This window comes from Amblyraja radiata, chromosome 2, assembly GCF_010909765.2.
Source record: "Amblyraja radiata isolate CabotCenter1 chromosome 2, sAmbRad1.1.pri, whole genome shotgun sequence".
NCBI lineage: Eukaryota > Metazoa > Chordata > Chondrichthyes > Rajiformes > Rajidae > Amblyraja > Amblyraja radiata.
Genome location: NC_045957.1, coordinates 146,003,681 through 146,024,842, shown reverse-complemented (window position 1 = coordinate 146,024,842; position 21,162 = coordinate 146,003,681). Strand labels below are relative to the sequence as shown.

The 21,162-nt window shown below is 43.0% G+C and overlaps 1 protein-coding gene across 1 annotated transcript in view; it reads right to left on the bottom strand.

Moving 5' to 3' along the window:
* LOC116985519 (collagen alpha-6(VI) chain-like) overlaps nucleotides 1–21,162 on the bottom strand; it is a 211,272-nt gene that overhangs the window by 108,009 nt on the left and 82,101 nt on the right. The window contains exons 5-11 of the mRNA XM_033040294.1: nucleotides 19,637–20,254; nucleotides 16,338–16,961; nucleotides 12,406–12,465; nucleotides 10,607–11,167; nucleotides 8,726–9,292; nucleotides 7,783–8,301; nucleotides 327–890 (exon numbers count right to left, since the gene is read on the bottom strand). Coding sequence (XP_032896185.1) covers nucleotides 327–890; nucleotides 7,783–8,301; nucleotides 8,726–9,292; nucleotides 10,607–11,167; nucleotides 12,406–12,465; nucleotides 16,338–16,961; nucleotides 19,637–20,254 — 3,513 coding nt within the window. The remainder of the gene's footprint in view (nucleotides 1–326; nucleotides 891–7,782; nucleotides 8,302–8,725; nucleotides 9,293–10,606; nucleotides 11,168–12,405; nucleotides 12,466–16,337; nucleotides 16,962–19,636; nucleotides 20,255–21,162) is intronic.

Here is a 21,162-nt window from a genome sequence, read left to right as displayed (position 1 = left end):
ACTCTCACCTTAAACCTACATCCTCTAGTTCTTGATTCCCCTAACCTGGGAAAAAGATTCTGTGCATTCACCCCAGCTCCTACTCCCCTCATGATTTTATATATCTCTAAACGATCACCCCTCCATCTCCTGCACTCCAAGGAATAAAGTCCTAGCCTGCCCAACTTCTGGTTTACAACTATAATTACATCGTAGGTTTCAATTTAGAAAACATAGTGTTGAAAAACTAAAGAAATGATATTTAAGTAATTCTGACAATTGATATACAGTCTGTGATAAATCTTAACCAACTAAATTAAAAGGAAGAAAAAGAACCCTTCACTCACCTGCTTTTGATGTACACACCCTGCGGATGACCCTTCTTTTAATCGTGTCCAGATCTTCAAATTCTTCAACAAAAAATATGTTTTCTCTCAACCCTGAGATTTGTAAAAGTTGGGGCTTACTTGCGTTCTTTATGCCAACAGCAAATATGTTTATATTATCTTGTCTAATTTGTTCAGCTGAGGCAACCACAGGATCTGTTGACTCCCCATCCGTGACCACTAACAGGTATTGGGGAACTCCAGATGATTTACGACTACCTGCTTTCTTTGTGAACAAGTCAGCCGTCTTTCTTAGAGCCATTCCAATATATGTGTCTCCTGTCAGTTGGTCCATTTCTTCAATTTTCCTCAGCAAAGGAATTTTCGTTGCAAAATCATTTAATTCAACGACCTTTTGGTAATTTGTACTGAACTGCGCCAGACCAAACTGGAATTTATTCGGGTCGACAGGAAAAACATTAGTCAAGCTTTTCAGAAAGAATTTCATCAATCCAAAGTCTTTAGGATAAATACTCGTTGATCCATCTACGAGAAAAACAATATCTGCTTCCTGAAGTTTACAATCTATCAAAGAAAAGAAAAACTATTTTTAGATTTATGGCAGACTGCAATACACTTCCACCCTTCCCCGACTACAACCCTCATGCAAGTTTCTGACGTGTTCCACAAATTATTTCATGGTTTCTCCCACCCTTTGGAAAATAGTCTCTATCAATCACTGCAGCCAGTTTCAATACAATCTGCCCGCTTTGCACAATGCATGGTGAAATCAAGAAAACATTCTGAATGCAGAATTTTCAACCTTTATCTCCCATTTCCTACTCTGCCAATGTCCTCATCCCACTTTTAATTAGCAGGTCAGGCAGCATTTATGAAGAGAGAAATAGAAATAATGCTTCAGGTTGATAGCTTCTCATGGCAACTGCAATATAGCAGAAATGTACATGTTGCAGTACAAAAAAAGTGAAAGGAAATAAAATGAAGAGTAAAGTGTTACAGCTACAAATAAATCACAGTTTTTTTAAAGTGCAAGGGCTACAAGATTGGGGAAACTGTTAGAAACAAGTGCAAGGGCTACAACAAGATAGGGGAAACTGCTAGAATCAGTTATTAAAGATGGGATAGCAGCACATTTAGAAAGTGGTGAAATCATTGGGCAAAGTCAGCATGGATTTATGAAAGGTAAATCATGTCTGACGAATCTCATAGAATTTTTCGAGGATGTATCTAGTAGAGCGGATAAGCGAGAACCAGTGGATGTGTTATATCTGGACTTTCGGAAGGCTTTCGACAAGGTCCCACATAAGAGATTAGTATGCAAACTTAAAGCACACGGTATTGGGGGTTCAGTATTGATGTGGATAGAGAACTGGCTGGCAGACAGGAAGCAAAGAGTAGGAGTAAACGGGTCCTTTTCACAATGGCAGGCCGTGACTATGGCAGTGACTAGTGGGGTACCGCAAGGCTCAGTGCTAGGATCCCAGCTATTTACAATATATATTAATGATTTGGACGAGGGAATTGAATGCAACATCTCCAAGTTTGTGGATGACACGAAGCTCGGGGGCAGTGTTAGCTGTGAGGAGGATGCTAGGAGGCTGCAAGGTGACTTGGATAGGCTGGGTGAGTGGGCAAATGCATGGCAGATGCAGTATAATGTGGATACATGTGAGGTTATCCACTTTGGTGGCAAAAACAGGAAAGTAGACCATCTGAATGGTGGGCGTTTAGGAAAAGGGGAGATGCAACGAGTCCTGGGTGTCATAGTACACCAGTCATTAAAAGTAGGCACTCAGGTGCAGCAGGCAGTGAAGAAAGCAAATGGTATGTTAGCATTCATAGCAAAAGAATTTGAGCATAGGAGCAGGGAGGTTCTGCTGCAGTTGTACAGGGTCTTGGTGAGACCACACCTGGAGTATTGCGTACAGTTTTGGTCTCCTAATCTGAGGAAAGACATTCTTGCCATAGAGAGAGTACAGAGAAGGTTCACCAGACTGATTCCTGGGATGTCAGGACTTTCATATGATGAAAGACTGGATAGACCCAGCTTGTACTTGCTAGAATTTAGAAGATTGAGGGGGGAACTTATAGAAACTTAAGGGGTTGGAGAGGCTAGATGCAGGAAGATTGTTCCTGATGTTGGGGAAGTCCAGAACAAGGGGTCACAGTTTAAGGATAAGGGGGAAATCTTTTAGGACCGAGATGAGGAAAACATTTTTCACACAGAGAGTGGTGAATCTCTGGAATTCTCTGCCACAGAAGGTAGTTGAGGCCAGTTCATTGGCTATATTTAAGAGGGAGTTAGATGTGGTCCTTGTGGCTAAAGGGATCAGGGGGTATGGAGAGAACGCAGATACGGGATACTGAGTTGGATGATCAGCCATGATCATATTGAATGGCGGTGCAGACTCGAAGGGCCGAATGGCCTACTCCTGCACCTATTTTCTATGTTTCTATGTTTCTAAGATAGATGAAGAAAAAATGAATACATCCCTGACATATGAGAGGTCTGTTCAAGAGGGTGATAACAGCAGAGAAAAAACTGTGCTTCAAGCTGGTGGTATGTATTTTCAAATATTTGTTCCTTCTGGTCAAACGGAGAGGAGAGAATGAATGTGACGAATGAAGTTGTGACCCATCCCACCCTAAACACTCTTCACAAACAAAGTAATCTAGCGCATAGCATTTGTTACTGACAAATACAGTGATTTCTGCATGGGCAGAATCAAACTTCTGCATGAGAAGTCATGGAGTCTCATAGCCTTCCAGACGTCCACATCTGCGTCAGTTGCGTCGAGATGGGGCTCCTAAGGGACCGTATTTGGAACATGGAGCAGCAGCTCGAGGACCTCTGTCTGGTCAGGGAGAGTGAGGAGGTCATAGAGAGGAGTTATAGAGAGATGGTCACTCCAAGACCACGGGAGGCAGACAAGTGGGTCACGGTTAGGAGGGGAAAGGGGCAGAGGGCAGGGACTAGAGAGTACCCCGGTGGCTGTACACCTTGGCAATAAGTACTCCGGTTTGAGTACTGTTGGGGGGGACAGCCTCCCTGGGGTTAGCAACAGCAGCCAGGCCTCCGGTACAGAGACCGGCCCTGTTGCTCAGAAGGGTAGGGAAAAGAAGAGGAGGGCAATAGTAATAGGGGTCTCTATAGTTAGGGGGTCAGATAGGCAATTTTGTGGACGCAGTCAAGAGAGCCGGATGATAGTTTGCCTCCCTGGTGCTAGGGTCTGGGATGTGTCTGAACATGTCCAAGATATCCTGAAATGGGAGGGAGAGGAGCCTGAGGTCGTGGTACATATAGGTACCAATGATATAGGTAGAAGAGGTCCTGAAAGGAGAATTTAGGGAGTTAGGAGGAGAGTTAAGGAGAAGGACCGCAAAGGTAACAATCTCAGGATTACTGCCTGTGCCACGCGACAGTGAGAGTAGGAATGGCGCGAGGTGAAGGATAAATGCGTGGCTGAAGGACTGGTGCAGAGGGCAGGGATTCAAGTTTCTGGATCATTGTGACCTCTTTTGGGGAAGGTGTGACCTGTACAATAAGGACGGGTTGCACTTGAACCCGAGGGGGACCAATATCCTGGCGGGGAGATTTGCAAAAGCTACTGGGGAGACTTTAAACTAGAATGGTTGGGGGGAGGGACTCAAATAGATAAAGCTAGTAGACAGTGTGTAAGGCAGGAGGCAGAGAAGGGAAGCACTCAGACCCAACATGTAGGGGGGAAAGAAGAAAAAGATAATAAACAGAGAATAAGAGGTGGTGGCTTTCTTAAATGTGTGAGCAGAGAGACAGATGGGTGTAAAATGAGGGTGGAAGCAATAGGTAGCAAGGTGAAAAGTAAAAGTGGCAGGCAGACAAATCCAGGGCAAAAATCAAAAAGGGCGACTTTTCAACATAATTGTATAAGGGGTAAGAATGTTGTAAAAACAAGCATGAAGCCTTTGTGTCTCAATGCAAGGAGCATTCGTATTAAGGTGGATGAGTTGAATGTGCAGATAGTTATTAATGGATATGATATAGTTGGGATCACAGAGACATGGCTCCAGGGTGACCAAGGCTGGGAGCTGAACATCCAGGGATATTCAATATTCAGGAGGGATAGACAGAAAGGAAAAGGAGGTGGGGTAGCGTTGCTGGTTAGAGAGGAGATTAGCAGAATAGAAAGGAAGGACATTAGCTTGGAGGATGTGGAGTCGATATGGGTAGAGCTGCGAAACACTAAGGGGCAGAAAACACTAGTGGGAGTTGTGTACAGGCCACCTAACAGTAGTAGTATTGGAGTTGGGGATGGCATCAAACAGGAAATTAGAAATGCGTGCAACAAAGGTAAAACAGTTATAATGGGTGACTTCAATCTACATATAGATTGGGTGAATCAAATTGGCAGGGGTGCTGAGGAAGAGGATTTAGAAACATAGAAACATAGAAATTAGGTGCAGGAGTAGGCCATTCGGCCCTTCGAGCCTGCACCGCCATTCAATATGATCATGGCTGATCATCCAACTCAGTATCCCGTACCTGCCTTCTCTCCATACCCCCTGATCCCCTTAGCCACAAGGGCCACATCTAACTCCCTCTTAAATATAGCCAATGAACTGGCCTCAACTACCCTCTGTGGCAGAGAGTTCCAGAGATTCACCACTCTCTGTGTGAAAAAAGTTTTTCTCATCTCGGTTTTAAAGGATTTCCCCCTTATCCTTAAGCTGTGACCACTTGTCCTGGACTTCCCCAACATTGGGAACAATCTTCCTGCATCTAGCCTGTCCAACCCCTTAAGAATTTTGTAAGTTTCTATAAGATCCCCTCTCAATCTCCTAAATTCTAGAGAGTATAAACCAAGTCTATCCAGTCTTTCTTCATAAGACAGTCCTGACATCCCAGGAATCAGTCTGGTGAACCTTCTCTGCACTCCCTCTATGGCAATAATGTCCTTCCTCAGATTTGGAGACCAAAACTGGGAATGTATGCGGGATAGTTTTTTAAACCAACATGTAGAGGAACCAATGAGAGAACAGGCTAATCTAGACTGGGTATTGAGTAATGAGGAAGGGGTAGTTAGCAGTCTTGTTGTGCGTGGCCCCTTGGGCAAGAGTGACCATAATATGGTTGAGTTCTTCATTAGGATGGAGAGTGACATTGTTAATTCAGAAACAAGGGTTCTGAACTTAAAGAAAGGTAACTTTGAGGGTATGAGATGTGAATCGCCAAGATTGACTGGCAATTGATTCTTAAAGGGTTGATGGTGGATATGCAATGGAAGGCATTTAAAGACTGCATGGATGAACTACAAAAAATGTTCATTCTAGTTTGGCAAAAGAATAAATCAGGGAAGCTGTGCATCCATGGATAACAAGGGAAATCAGGGATAGTATCAAAACAAAACATCTTTTGTTTTGCAAAGCATACAAATTAGCCAGAAAAAGCAGCCTACCAGAGGACTGGGAGAAATTCAGAGTCCAGCAGAGGAGGACAAAGGGCTTAATTAGGAAAGGGAAAATAGATTATGAATGAAAACTGGCAGGGAACATAAAAACTGACTGCAAAAGTTTTTATAGATATGTGAAGATTAGTTAAAACAAATGTAGGTTCCTTGCAGTCAGAAACAGGTGAATTGATCATGGGGAACAAGGACATGTCAGACCAATTGAATAACTACTTTCGTTCTGTCTTCACTAAGGAAATACAGGATACTGAGTTGGATGATCAGCCATGATCATATTGAATGGCGGTGCAGTCTCGAAGGGCCGAATGGCTTACTCCTGCACCTATTTTCTATGTTTCTATAAATAATCTGCCGGAAATAGCAGGGGACCGGGGGTCAAATGAGATGGAGGAACTGGGTGAAATCCAGGTTAGCTGGGAAGTGGTGTTAGGTAAATTGAATGGATTAAAGGCCGATAAATCCCCAGGGCCAGATAGGCTGCATCCCAGAGTACTTAAGGAAGTAGCCCCAGAAATAGTGGATGCATTAGTGATAATTTTTCAATACTCTTTAGATTCTGGAGTTGTTCCTGAGGATTGGAGGGTAGCTAATGTAACCCCACTTTTAAAAAAGGGAGAGAGAGAGAAAACAGGGAATTACAGACCAGTTAGCCTAACATCGGTAGTGGGGAAACTGCTAGAGTCAGTTATTAAAGATGGGATAGCAGCACATTTGGAAAGTGGTGAAATCATTGGATAAAGTCAGCATGGATTTATGAAAGGTAAATCATGTCTGACGAATCTTATAGAATTTTTCGAGGATGTAACTAGTAGAGTGGATAAGGGAGAACCAGTGGATGTGTTATATCTGGACTTTCAGAAGGCTTTCGACAAGGTCCCACATAAGAGATTAGTATGCAAACTTAAAGCACATGGTATTGGGGGTTCATTATTGACGTGGATAGAGAATTAGCTGGTAGACAGGAAACAAAGAGTAGGAGTAAACGGGTCCTTTTCACAATGGCAGGCAGTGACTAGTGGGGTACCACAAGGCTCAATGCTGGGACCCCAGCTATTTACAATATATATTAATGATCTGGATGAGGGAATTGAATGCAACATCTCCAAGTTTGCGGATGACACGAGGCTGGGAGGCAGTGTTAGCTGTGAGGAGGATGCTCGGAGGCTGCAAGGTGACTCAACAATGTCAGCCTTCCAATCTTTTATCTTAAATTTCCAGCATCCAGTTGCGTTCCTTTCTCAATTTGCACCTTGGACTGCATCACAGCTTGGCAAGGCTATTACTCTGCCCATGTTTGCAAGAAGCCCATGCAATCAAGGACCACTCAGGGGCCTGTCCCTGCGACTGCCGGCACCCATCATAGGTCGTTACAGGTCGGCAAAAATTTTCAACATGTTGAAAATCCAGCAGCGACTCGAACAAGATACAACTCTTTGGGCGACTACTCACGACCATACAGGCTTCACCCCGCGACATGTCGCCAGGATGTCGCCTGTATGGTCGCGAGTAGTCTCCTAGTCATAGCATCTTTCTGATCGCCGCTGAATTTTCAACATGTTGAAAATTTTCGGCGACCTATGACCGTTGCTGGTAGTCTCCAAAAAAGTCGTGTAAGTGGGACAGGCCCTTTAAGGCCCGTGACACGGCGTGATAACGTATTGACGCGCGGTGTTTTTTCAAGTGACGCAACATTTTTATTGTCGCCGCTGGATTTTGAAATGTTCAAAATCTTTTGGCGAGCCTGATATGACTCCGGTAGTCGCCGAAAAAATCGGCAAGAGGGACAGGCCCTTAAGTTTTTCAAGATCACCTCCAACTCAGTGTTGGCCAAGGCGATAACCAAGATTGTGTTTGGCTAACATTACTACCCAATTTCTAACCCTCACCTCTCCAGCCCCATTGCACCAAACTCAATATAAAATGCAAAGTTTTCTCAGGTCAATAACTATGTTATAATTAACTCATACTGTTAGTTGTGGTTCAACCCAGAGACACAAATATCCCTTTACCTGGCTTTGTTTTTTCACAAATCTGCTGCAGAATGCTGTTCATTATTTGACTCATGGCATCAGAACGTTGAAAGCTGGGCGTTCTCGCGGTGATAACAGTAATTTCACTCTTTCTAAAGTCATCCACCAATTGTTGTTGGATTAAATCTCTCGCTTCTACATTAGTCATCACTATAATGAACTGTGAGGCACCTTGTGCTTGTCGGCCCCCTTTGTCTGTGGCTAAAACCTGTTTTGCCTGATTAAGAGCATGTGTAATGGCTGCGGTTCCTCCTAATGGCTGCATTTGGTTTATGGCTTTGTGGATCTCCATTTTGTTCCGGAATTGGTTCAGTAGGAATTTGACATTAGCTTTCTCATTGAACAGTATGGCAGCAAACTGCACATGGTTGGAGACGACAACTGAAATGTTCACCATTGTCATCATGAAACTTTTCATACGCTCAAACGCATCTGGTTGTGTGTCACTTGATCCGTCAATCACAAAAACAATATCCATTGCATCCGTTTTCAGGCAGACTGGAGGGGAGAAAGAACAGTAACGGAACAGTTGTTCAACCTTCACATCATAAAGAATATCCACATTTTGAAACTGAAAAGTTGCTAGGCTCTTTGCAATGGTTTGAACTACGTGGTCAGCACCATGAGGCAATGTTAGAAACACTTGCCCTCTGACAGCAGGGAATGATGAGAATACAAGGCTGGGATTTTGCCCACACTCCCAAATCATCCACTCAAGAATATTGCTCCAAACACATTTCCAACAACAGTGTGAATTGAAGACTCTACCAATTACCCATCCCTTTCTATCCATTTTATCGTGAATGCGTGTAATTGGATTTTGACCACAAATGAATGAATTTGTCGATATTTCTTTGATTAAGGAAATCTTATAGTTAGCTTTTTGTTTGCCTTTCTCTAAGAATAATTTAAACCAGCTTACCAAACTTCCCATCAGGAGCAATACAGATCTGCCAGGATATTTTTTCTACCAGATCTTTCAGCAGGTCAAACTTTTCAATGTAGTTAATCTTATCAGGAGCTCCTCCAATTTCCAGAAGTTGAGTAATGTTGGCGTCACGAATACCCACAGCTAACACTGTGACTTGTTTATCCCTGATGTTTTTCGCTGGTATCAGGACTCCATCCTGTGACTCTCCATCAGTGACCACGATGAGAAACTGGGAGGCACCAGTCTGACTCACTGTTAATTTATCAAAGTAGTCTGCTGCAAAGTTCAGGGCTTTGCCAGTCTCAGTGCGTCCGGCCAACTGTTTCATTTTATGAATCAGCTCATGTAATTCTTCCGATGGATATTCATTAAGAGGAAACTCTTCTTCAGGATCTGCGGAATATTGTATTAGACCTATGCGCACACGGTCAGATCCAGTAGTCATCTTGTCGACAATGTTAATCATAAACTCTTTCATTTCTACAAATTCATTCACGCCTATGCTTCCCGATCCATCAATTAGGAAGACGATGTCAGTGTGGCCCAATTTACTGCAGGCTGGGAGAGAGAAACAATTAAAATTTGGTGACTTTATTATGCTCATGTTCTACCATCCTAATACATGACTGGTACAACAACAATGCAACGTTGCTAATCAAAATATCTAGACCAGATTCGGGCACAAAGAAACTTCCAGTTGGACAGACCTTTGAGAATCACGAGTTCTTTACGTTAATTTCTGCAATTCCTATATATGATAAATCAGATATCATATGATCCTACCTTATGATTTGATTTATTTTAATAGTTTACAATCCTTGAACTTGAAGTGGGCAGTGTTGCAAAGTAGACTATTGCATGCATAAGCTGTTTCACGACAGTTGGGAGAAGGGTTAGAGTTTATATACAATTCATTGCCACAGAAGGGATTGCCACAGACAAGTCAATGGATATTTTTAAGGAAGAGCTTGATAAATTCTTGATTGGTATGGGTGTCAGGGTTCACGGGGAGAAAACAGGAATATGGGGTTGAGAGGGAAAGATGCATCAGCCATGATTGAATGGCAGAGTAGACTTGATGGGCCGAATGGCCTAAATCTTCTCCTATCATTTATGAACTTATGAACTAAGGAAGACTATGAAACTCCATCCTGAAACCAACAATTCACCCTTCCACCTCTCAACTTTTCTCAGCAAAATAAAAACCATTCAATAAACATTGATGTTAAAATAAAATAACTATGGTAAGACATCCCTTCCAATGATCTCAATAGAAATAGCAACAAAAAGACATAATGCCAGTGCCAATTTGTTATTGTTCATTGTCTTCTTATACAATCTCTCAGTGTCAGGGATGACTTGTTTTCTCTACAATTCTGTGGGTTGTGAGGTGTCTGATAAGGTCAGTGAGGGACCAGGCACATGTAATGAACTATGTAGGTGGGTGGATTATTTGGGACACTTTACTCCATCCACCCACTTAATACAATTGATTAAAATCAAAACTTTTCCAGGGTGCCAACATTAACCCTCTTTATTCTGATTTTATTACTTTTACGAATGCATAAAATAAAAAATAGAATGTGATTATTAATTATTTGGTCAAAGTGAAGATCTAGATCCATGCATACTAATGTGTTTCAAGACGAGTGCTCAGTTTATATTTTTTGCAACAACTAACGGTCAATTATAAATACTCAATCTTTACAAACCCATTTTACATTGCGCCCTCCTAATGAAATTTAACAGCCATGAATTGCTCTATATTGCACATTTCTCACCGGGAAAATAAAAGAGATACCAGCAATGAACAATGACAGATACATTTTCTAAACCAGTTAGCAGCGTTTTGAAATCCATTGCAAAATTTACCTTCCAGTGAGCATATTTGCTGGACTATGCGATTCTTCAGATATTTTAATGCATCAAAGTTATCGACGTAATAAACCCTTTCTTTGGTTCCACCAATCAATTGAAGTTGAGTTTTATTTGCCTGACCTACCCCTACAGCATAAGTAGTTATTCCTTGTTGCATTAACTCTCCAGCAGGAATTTTTACATCATCATGTGATTGTCCATCGGTGATGGTGATCAGATAGCGTGGCACAGTACTTCTGCGGCTTCTCGCGGCTTCCCTGAAGTGACCTTTCATGTGGCTTAACGCAAGACCTGTTCCAGTATTTCCGCCAATTTGAGAGATTTGTTTAATTGCAGCCTCCAAACTTGTTTTATTGATATATTGAGTGACTCCAAATTCAATTCTTGAGTTTGTTGCATACTGGACAACCCCAACACGTACTTGATCTGCACCAATGTTGAATACATTAACAACCTCGATCAGGAAACGTCGAACGTCCTTGAAGTGTCGAAGCTCAATGCTGGTTGACCCATCAATGAGAAAAAAAATATCAGCTTCTTCAGTCTGAATGCAGCCTGGAATAGAAGAATTGGATCAGGTACTGAAGAACAATGAGGGCACACAGCAGGATTTGGATGCTTACCTGTTTCCATGTTGTATAGCACTCTATGAGAAGGGTACAATTACCAAAGGGATCTTACCTCTTAGTGCTGTGGAGTGACCAACCAAGAGATCAGATGCATCAGATGAATGTTAAGATAATACCATATTTCCCGGCAATGAAGACAATATTTTTTACCTTAAAATAATGCCCAAACATTACCTGCGTCTTGGAAACCAAAGGTTAGATTGTTAGCCAAGAAAGATAGACTTGGCTATCCCTCAGTACAGCGGCTGTAAAATGGCAGCACCGCTCGGGGGGGGGGGGGGGGGGGGGGGAGAGTTCCATCCACAGCGTGTGGGGGTCTGGGCCAAATGGGGTAAAGTTACGGGAAGAGCAGGAGCGTTGAGAAGGAGGGGGTCGGGGATCATCCCAGCAACTCACTCAGTAGCTCGGGTGGCTGCGAGCGGCCGCCGGAACCAGACAGCGGAACTGCAGCTAGACCCGGGGCTCGCAGGTGACCTGGGCGCTACAGCCAGTCCCGGGGCTCGCAGGCAACCTGGGAACTGCAGAAAGTCCTGGGGCTTGCAGGCGACCTGGGCGCTACAGCCGGTCCCGGGGCAGGCAACCTGGATGCTGCAGCTGGTCCCGGGGACGCAAGGGATTTATGGACTGCAGCCAGTCCCGGGGCATGCAGGCGATCTGGAAACTGCAGAAAATTAATTGAAAAACACGTGCCCCTATGTAAAAAAAGGTTGCCGACCCCTGGACTAAACCAAACCCTTGATCCTGTCCCACCAGCCTTTTTTTAAAAATGTAGCAACTCAAAATGGGGGTGCGTCTTCGATGCAGGTGCATCTTCATTGCCGGGAAATACGGTACTTGTTTCACACATGAGCTTGGGCCTTCATATCCATGTCTTGTCTTTCAAAGGACATTTCACTCAGTCTTACAACTATATACTTTTCCCAGATCCTTGCAATTTTTTTGTCCTATTTATCTGGTTACCTTTTGGGCAACCATTGAATCTCAATTTACCATCTTATTAGGCCTGTTCGTTTCAAACTCTAACCATGCACTGCATCATTATCTTTATCATATGGTGCATGAATAAATACTAAAACTAAATAGAACTAACTGACCCAATAAAGGGCAAATACAACCCAACTTACCCAGCTGGAAACTGAAGAAGATCAAGGGAACATAACATACTTTGTTCTGGTAGTTTGAGAAATAACCACCAGTCAGCACATTCCTGACGTATGACATGCACTGGAACGCACAAGTCAAGAACATGCTTAACATCAAATATTGATGCATCTGATCTCTTGGTTGGTCACTCCACAGCACTAAGAGGTAAGATCCCTTTGGTAATTGTACCCTTCTCATAGAGTGTTATACAACATGGAAACAGGCCGATCTGCCCAACGTCCATGTTGAACATGTTGCTTAACTGACCTAGTCTTACTTGGCTACACATGGTCCATATCCCTCCAAACCTTTCCTATCCGTGTGCCTGTCTGTCTTTAACGTCATTATTGTACCCACCTCGACCACTTCTCTAATAGGTCTCACTTGAAAAAGTTGCCCCTCTGGTCCCTTTAAATCTTTCTCCTCTCACTTTAAACTGATGCTCTCTAGTTTTTGACTCACTTATGCTAGGCAAAAGGCCATGGTTGTTCAACCTATTTAAGCCCCAAATTATTTTCTGTACCTCTATAAAGTCACCCTGAAGCCTCCTCTGCTCCAATGAAATAAACACCCAGGCTATTCGGCCTCTCATTATAACGCAAACCTTCCAGATCGGGTAACATTCTTGTAAATCTTATTTGCACCTTTTCTCCTTGATGCTGGATTCAATACAATTTCTAGTGTAAAATAGCAGATTACACTGAGGCAATACATCAGAGTCACCACCTTTTTGTACCCTCCATGTTTAGAGTTGTTAAAAATGTCAGAGTCTCAAGTTGGCGATAAAGGCCCATTGTCCTGGTGGTGGCTCTGGGTTGGGGTTGCAGGGATTTGAACTCATGCCTCTGGAACATTAGTCAAATCCTAGATGCTGCATCACAAGAAACTGCGTCACAATTTTAGATTTATTGGAATATTTATCTATGCTACCGTTATTCCCATATACAGGACATAGACAATAGACAATAGGAGCAGGAGTAGGCCATTCAGCCCTTTGAGCCAGCACCGCCATGCACTGTGATCATGGTTGATCATCCACATTCAGTACCCCATTCCTGCCTTCTTCCTGCTATCTTTAAGAGCTCCATCTAACTCTCTCATGAAAGCATCCAGAGAATTGGCCTCCACTGCCTTCTGAGGCAGAGAATTCCCCAGATTCACAACTCTCTGGTAAAAAAGTTTTTCCTCATCTCCATTCTAAATGGCCTACTCCCTATTCTTAAACTGTGGCCCCTGGTTACATAGAAACATAGAAAATAGGTGCAGGAGTAGGCCATTCGGCCCTTCGAGCCTGCACCGCCATTCAATATTATTATTATTATTGCTTTATTTATATAGCACATTTTAAGTCAACTTGCATTGACACCAAAGTGCTTTACATTAATTAAATAATAAATTTACATACAAACCATAGAAAAAGGTTAAAAATAAATAAAGAAAGAAAATGGGCACAACACATTATAGAGTTCAACACAATCATCCCCCCACAACAGAATCAAAAATGTCCACTGTGGGGAAAGGCAGCAGAAAGTTAAGTCCTCTTCCTCTGAAACACCCGAGGTCGGGGCCCATTTGTGGCCTTGCAGCCAGTCCGATGATTTTCAGGGCCCTCTTGCCGTGAAGATGGAACACTGGCGTCGGGTGAAACAATTCCTCAGCGGCTTGGAAAGACTGGAGCGGCTGCCTCCTCCCCGGAGACCGGAGACCGGGGCACTCGTAGACTTCAGGCCGTGCCGGCTGGAGCTCCGACCCCGGCGAACTCGATCCCTGGCTCCGCGGCGCTCCAAATCCAGCGCCGCCCGCGGCCGGACGCCCGCAGCACCAGCTCCACGATGTTTGGGTTGACGGCCACAGCGCTCCGGAGCTTACCGCACTGCGACCCGGCAAGGCATCGCCCGCTCCGTGGTTCCGCTCCGTGATGGTGTCCTTGCGCTGCGCCGCTGCCGAAGCTGTAGTCCCGGCCGGTCCCGACAGGAAACGCCGCTCCATTCTCGATGGTAGGCCGCGAGGACGGGGCGAAGAAGCAGCTTAGAGGGATGCTGCCTCTCCGACCAGGTAGGGGACTAAGAATTAAAGTTTCCCCCTTCCCCCCCCCCCCCCCCCCCCCACCCACCACATAAAAGACCTCCACTAACATTTTGGACAGGACTTAAAATAAAAAAAAGGTGAAGAGACGGACTGCGGGCAGGCTGCCATACACAGACGGTGCCCACTCCCGCACATCCGCCAATCTATGATCATGATCATGGCTGATCATCCAACACAGTATCCTGTACCTGCCTTCTCTCCATACCCCCTGATCCCTTTAGCCACAAGGGCCACATCTAACTCCCTCTTAAATATAGCCAATGAACTGGCCTGGTTCTGGACTCCCCCAACATTGGGACTGTTTCCTGCCTCTAGCATGTCCAAACCCTTAATAATCTTATATGCTTCAATAAGAATCCCTCTCATCCTTCTAAATTCCAGAGTATACAACCTTAGCCGCTCCATTCTATCCACATATGAGAGTCACGCCACCCCGGCAATTAACCTTGTGAACCTACGCTGCACTCCCTGAATAGCAAGAACGTTCTTCCTCAAATTTGTAGACCAAAACTGCACACAATACTCCAGGTGTGATCTCAATAGGGCCCTGTACAACTGCAGAAGGACCTCTTTGCTCCAATACTCAACTCCTCTTGTTATGAATGCCAACATGTCATTAGCTGTCTTCACTGCCTGCTGTACCTGCATGCTTACTTTCATTGACTGATGAACAAGGACCAGATCTCGTTGTACCCAATTTGACACCATTCAGATAAAAGTCTGCCTTCCTGTTTTTGCAACCAAAGTGGATAACCTCAAATTTATCCACATTAACCTGCATCTGCCATGCATCTGCCCACTCACCCACCCAACCTGTCCAAGTCAACCTGCATCCTCATAGCATCCTCCTCACAGTTCATACTGCCACCCAGCTTTGTGTCATCTGCAGATTTACTCATGTTAGTCTTAATCCCGTCATCTAAATCATTAATATATATTGTAAATAGCTGCAGTCCCAGCACTGACCCTTGCGGTACCATACTAGTCACTGCCTGCCATTCTGAACGGGACCCGTTAATCCCTACTCTTTGTTTCCTGTCTGCCAACCAATTTTCTATTAATGTCACTACCCTACCACCAATACCAATTGTGCCCATTAATCTCCTATGTGGGACCTTATCAAATGTTTTCTGAAAATCCAGGGACCCTACATCCACTGGATCCCCCGAGCTACCCCACCCCCTCCACCCACCTGTCTGTCTTTTTGATAGAATGTATATCCTTGAATATTCAGTTCCCAGCCCTGGTCCTCTTGCAGCCATGTCTCTGTAATTCCCACAACATCATACTTGCCAATTTCTAACCGAGCCTCAAGCTTATCCACTTTATTTCTTATACCTTACATTCATATATAATACCTTTAATCCATTGCTTCCCTCACCTTTCACATCGATTCCTATTTCACTTGGCAATACTCTCCTATCCCTTCCAGAGCTTTCTGCCCCATTAATTCTGGTGTATTTATTAACTTTTTAAAATATTATCTTTCCTTTTAACTCCATCCCTATACCTTCAGTTTAAACCCACCCATGTAGCAGTGGCAAACCTGCCTGCCAGAATGCTGATCCCCCTCCTGTTAAGGCGCAACCCATCCTTTTAGTACAATTCACCCTTCCCTCAAAACAGATCCCAGTGGTCTAAGAATCTAAATCCCAACTTCCCACACCAGTTCCTTAGCCACACCATCAGATCCTCTATCTCCCTGTTCCTGCCCTCACCAGCACAAGGAACTGGAAACCAACCGGAGATAACCACCCTGGAGGTCCTGCTTTTCAGCCTTCTTGCGAGTTCTCTGAAGTCACACTGCAGAATGTGAATAACAATATTGAGTTATGAGCTGAAATTTATGGAATATCTGTACAAACCTTGTTTAAGGTCATCTTCTTGGCCCGCTACCACTGAGATTTGTCTGTTGATCTCAGAGCAAATCTTCTTCTGCAGTATCTCTGTAGTAGGTGACAACTGAATGAAGTCTTTCACTCTGGAAACATATGTCTCTGAAGGATATGAAGCGATTTTCTTCAACTCAGTTACGTTGACATTTCCAATTCCCAAGGCAAAAACTATAACACCCTTACGGCGCAGAGATTCTGCTTGCTCCTCCACCTGATCCTGGGATTCACCACTTGTGATCAAAATCATCATTTGGGGGATCCCTTTTGTGGCGCGACTGCCAGACAGTGGTGTAAAGCAGTTTCTCCATACAAAGTTGATGGCATTGCCCGTCATTCTGCCTCCTCCCCAGTAGGGTAATGATCTGACATGCTCCAGGATTTCACTCTTCTGGTGATAAGTTCCTAAATAAAACTCTTCTGTCGGTACTTTGTTGTACTGGACCAAACCAATGCGAACTTTATCGGCTTTGACGTCCAGGCCAAAGATTACATTTTGGAGGAAAATTCTGAGTAATTGAAAGTTGATTGGCCCAATGTTATCAGATCCGTCTACCAAGAAGATAATGTCAGCGATTGAATCAGACTGGCATGGAGCTGCGAGGAAACAAATGATTCTTCAGGTCAAGAGTTGAAGTAAATTAATAGCACAGAAACTATTTCCGAGGATGGATATATCAAATGCTAAAGGATATAGCTTCAAGGGGAGAGTGACAAAGTTTAAAGGAGATGTGTGGGGCAAGTTTTTTTTTACACAGATGATGGTGTGTGCCTGGAATGTGCTGCTGGAGATAGTGGTAGAGTCAAATACGATAGCGATATTTAAGAGACTTTTGGAAAGGCACATGACTTTGAATGGAATGGTCGCTCTTGGCATCATGTTCGACACAGACATTGTGGGCCAAAGAGCTATTCCTGTCCTGTACTGTCCTGTGTTCTATGTCAACATTTATTTAGAGACAACTAGTTAGTTGTCAATTAGTTACTGCACATGCTTTCAGAGGCGACTCATGGGTCACATTAGAGGAAGGAGATATTCCGTCTGGCCCCATAGTCAATATTTATCTCTCAAGCAATGTGACTTTTCTACAATCTGACCATGAGCTCATCTTGTTTTTTTGTGGGAAATTTGTTATGAGAAAATTGTTTTATGCTTTGCACACGAGCTGCCACACTTCATTGGCTCTGAGATATCGTGACATTGTGAATAACATAGAAACATAGACAATAGGTGGAGGAGTAGGCCATTGGGCCCTTCATACCAACACTGTCATTCAATATAATCATGGCTGACCATCCAAAATCAGTACCCCATTCCTGCTTGCTCCCCATATCCCTTGTTTCCGTTAGCCCTGAGCTATATCTAGCTCTCTCTTTAGATAGAGCTTTACACATTGATGTTCTTTTCTTCAAACAAAATATTAAAATACGAGACAGGTTGCAGACTTTATGGAAATATTCCCTCAACTTCAGAAGATTGTTCCAGTGGACACTTAAAATGATTAAAGGAATTGTTGAATTGGTAGAAACCTTTTCCTTGCCTACTGGAGTGTAGCAACAAGGAACATTTTCACAGGTGAATTCAAAGCATTTCTTCCAACATCTGAAATGCACCTTCCATGCTAAGATGTTAATATTAGGTTAATTGAAAATGAAAATAAAATAATTGATTGAAAGCTTTGTGTTATATAATATTTTTGTTAACTATGAGATTAAGTTGTGTGAAAGGAAAAAAGGTGTAGATCAGGCACGATATAACTGAATAGAAGAGTGAGCTCATTTATCTGAATGGCATCTGTGTTTAACATTCCAATGTTCCAATTCCTCATCATAACACATTATGCAAATTAGAGCAGCATCGTATCAACTTCACTCTAACTATAATATTCAAGCATTTAGTCTTTAATTAAGTTTATGAAGACATTATCATCCTACAGTCAGCCTCAAATAAGGTTATATACAAGAGCTGACGTTGTCAATTTAATGATTGTGAATCACCTCCTGTTTCCTTCACAATTCCCCTGTTGAAGTTAAGGGGGTGGGGGGGGGGGGGGGGGATACATTGCTATATGTTACTGTCTACTTGGAAAGGACAAACACACAGGATGCCTTCCCATTCTTTAAGTTCTGCTGAGAATCTAGCTCAATGTGATGTCTCTGGTTGAGAATTACTCTTTGACGGGGCACATAAACCTTCCCCGATTTTGCCTTTCTCTTTCAAAAACTAATAGTGTTGTACAGCATGGAAACAGGCCCTTTGGCCAAGCCCATGCTGACCAAGATACCCCATCTAAGCTTGCCCGATTTGCCACGATTGACCCATATCTCTCTAAACCATTCCGAGCCCTAAAACCCGCAAATCAAAAAGAAAAACAGGATTTTTTTGGAAATAACAGATCAGGCTGCATCTGTGGAAAGGAACAGAGTTAACATTTCTGGTTCGAGACTCCGTGTCGGCCTCATAACTTTTAAAAGCTGTTTCTTGCCATCTCCTGAGCAATCATTCGACTTTGGCATTGGGCCTCAATATTTAAATAAAATGCAGAAGCTGGGAACCTGACCAGTTGCCAAGCAGCACATCGCAGATTGCAAATGGTCCCAATCTACATTCCCACAGAGGTATCTGGACCTGGTAAACTCAACAAGGAGGGAGTAAATACCAACCCATGAAAGGCCAATATACTATTCTTCTTCTCTATATACAACATCTGACATGATGTAATAATTAGACAAAATGGGGCCAATTTTTATTTGAGGCACTGAACAGGCAATTGGCAGCATTATATAACTATGTCATAGGATTCTCGTCCTCCAAGATAACCAACAGTTTTAGCTGTGTATCTTGGAACCCATTCAAAGTGATAGTGGTTGTTACAACACAGAGTTGAGTTTGTGCTCTTTGATAACTGTATTTCCTATATTCAGTCTTTAAGGAGCCCTCGGAGAGAGCCGAGGAGATGGCAACCATCAATTTTCTAAATCTACAATTGTAGAGGGTAACGGAGAAGAGCAGTGGAGTAAATTAAAAGTTCAGTAAGTAGAAGCCACCTGATTGCCACCACTAAGATGGTGTTGGAAGGAGGAATGGATGATAATGGGTGGCAAGTAGCAGAGCACCATTTTCATGTGCACATTCTGTTATTATCGGGCAGTTGGAGTGAGGGAGCACTTACAATGCACATCTTAATGTTAGAGTAATATGGAAAGATATTAATACCAGAACTGGATAAACACACAATGTGGATATATAGTGTCAGACGAATCAACAATACCTGTTTGGCTACTTGACTCTCGGAACTGAAATTCCTCTTGTGCTGTCCTCACGATGGTGCTGGATATTTTATTGGATAACCCAACAAGTGCATCACCAGCATCAACCTGGAAATAAAATTGCTTACTGGGAAAGGCTATATCCTTCAGCTCATCAAGAGAAGAATTCTTCACACCAATGGAGATAACCTTCACCCCTTTGCTTCTTATCTCTCTGGCAGCCGGGATAACATTATCCCTTGAAGATTCCGAAGTAATTATTACAGCAATCTGAGGAAATCCTTGAGCCTGTCGACTTCCAGTGGACTCATTGAAAAATGTCTTCCTCAGGAAGTCAATGGCATTGCCTGTTCTGAGCCCACGACTCCCCCGAAATGTAGGCCTACGAATATTCCTTATGTAGTTTCTCACTTTTGCATTTGTTTGGAAGGTATTCAGTACGAAGTCAGAATGGGTGGACATACCATATTGGGCGAGACCAACTTGGAACTTGTCCACCCCGATCTCAAGTTGAGAAACAGTTTTTAAGATGAAGTTTCGGATCTGATTGAATCCAGAGAATCCCATATGCTGAGAACCATCAACTAGGAAAACAACATCGGCATATTGCATAGCAAAGGCTGTAAAATAAATAATATGATGGATTAGTTCAAGGATCAAATCTGGCGAGCTCTGAAATCCTAACCCTTACATTAGCTCCCCTTTTAAAGGCAATACTTCATGGCAAAAATGATAGCTATTTTGATGTGGGTAGGAGCAGGATAAAGAAAGGTGTACAAGTGAATGGCAGGGGAGAAATAAATGATGGAATTGTGGAAGCAAGTGAATAGAGAGATGGTGGAAGTGATTAGACAGCAAAATGATGGAAATAAACCTTTGCTGGGAAAATGGAAGAAAGTGCGGGGTGATTGGTTAGTGAAGGAGTTTGGATGATGGAAAGGTGGAGGAGATGAGAAGTTGAATGAGAATAGCAAGAAGGAGGAGAGCATACTGGAATCCCAAAGGAATATTTCTGTCAGATTCCATATTATAGATCAATTTGAAAGTGTTCATTTGGGGAGTGTTGCATCACATGAGAAAAAAAAGGGAAAATGTGTACCAAAGATAAAGACTATTACATTAGAATATTAAAGGTTTGTTTGAGATGGGGCAGGAATCAGAGAGAATTGAAGACTTTAGATGGGCCTCCGAATTAGATAATGGTAGCTTTGTTAAAGAGGGAACTATGAGAAAAGTACTTGGCCAAAGAGAGATCATTCTAGGACAATAATAGATCGAGATTGAGTCCAGGGTGTGATATGTGGGTCTAATAATTGAGATGAGCTTCATGAGGGCTTGGGGATATAGAAGTAAAAATAATTAAATAGTATAGGTCAGTTTATCAAAGTTAAAGGTGTGAAGATGTAAAATAAACTGGGAAGGGTGAGTGTGGATGAAGTGGGTTCAGTGTGGTCATTACGGAAAATCATGACAAGGGCTAAGCTAAAAATGAAAAAAGAAACAAAGGCTACAGGGCAAGTGTTGAGGA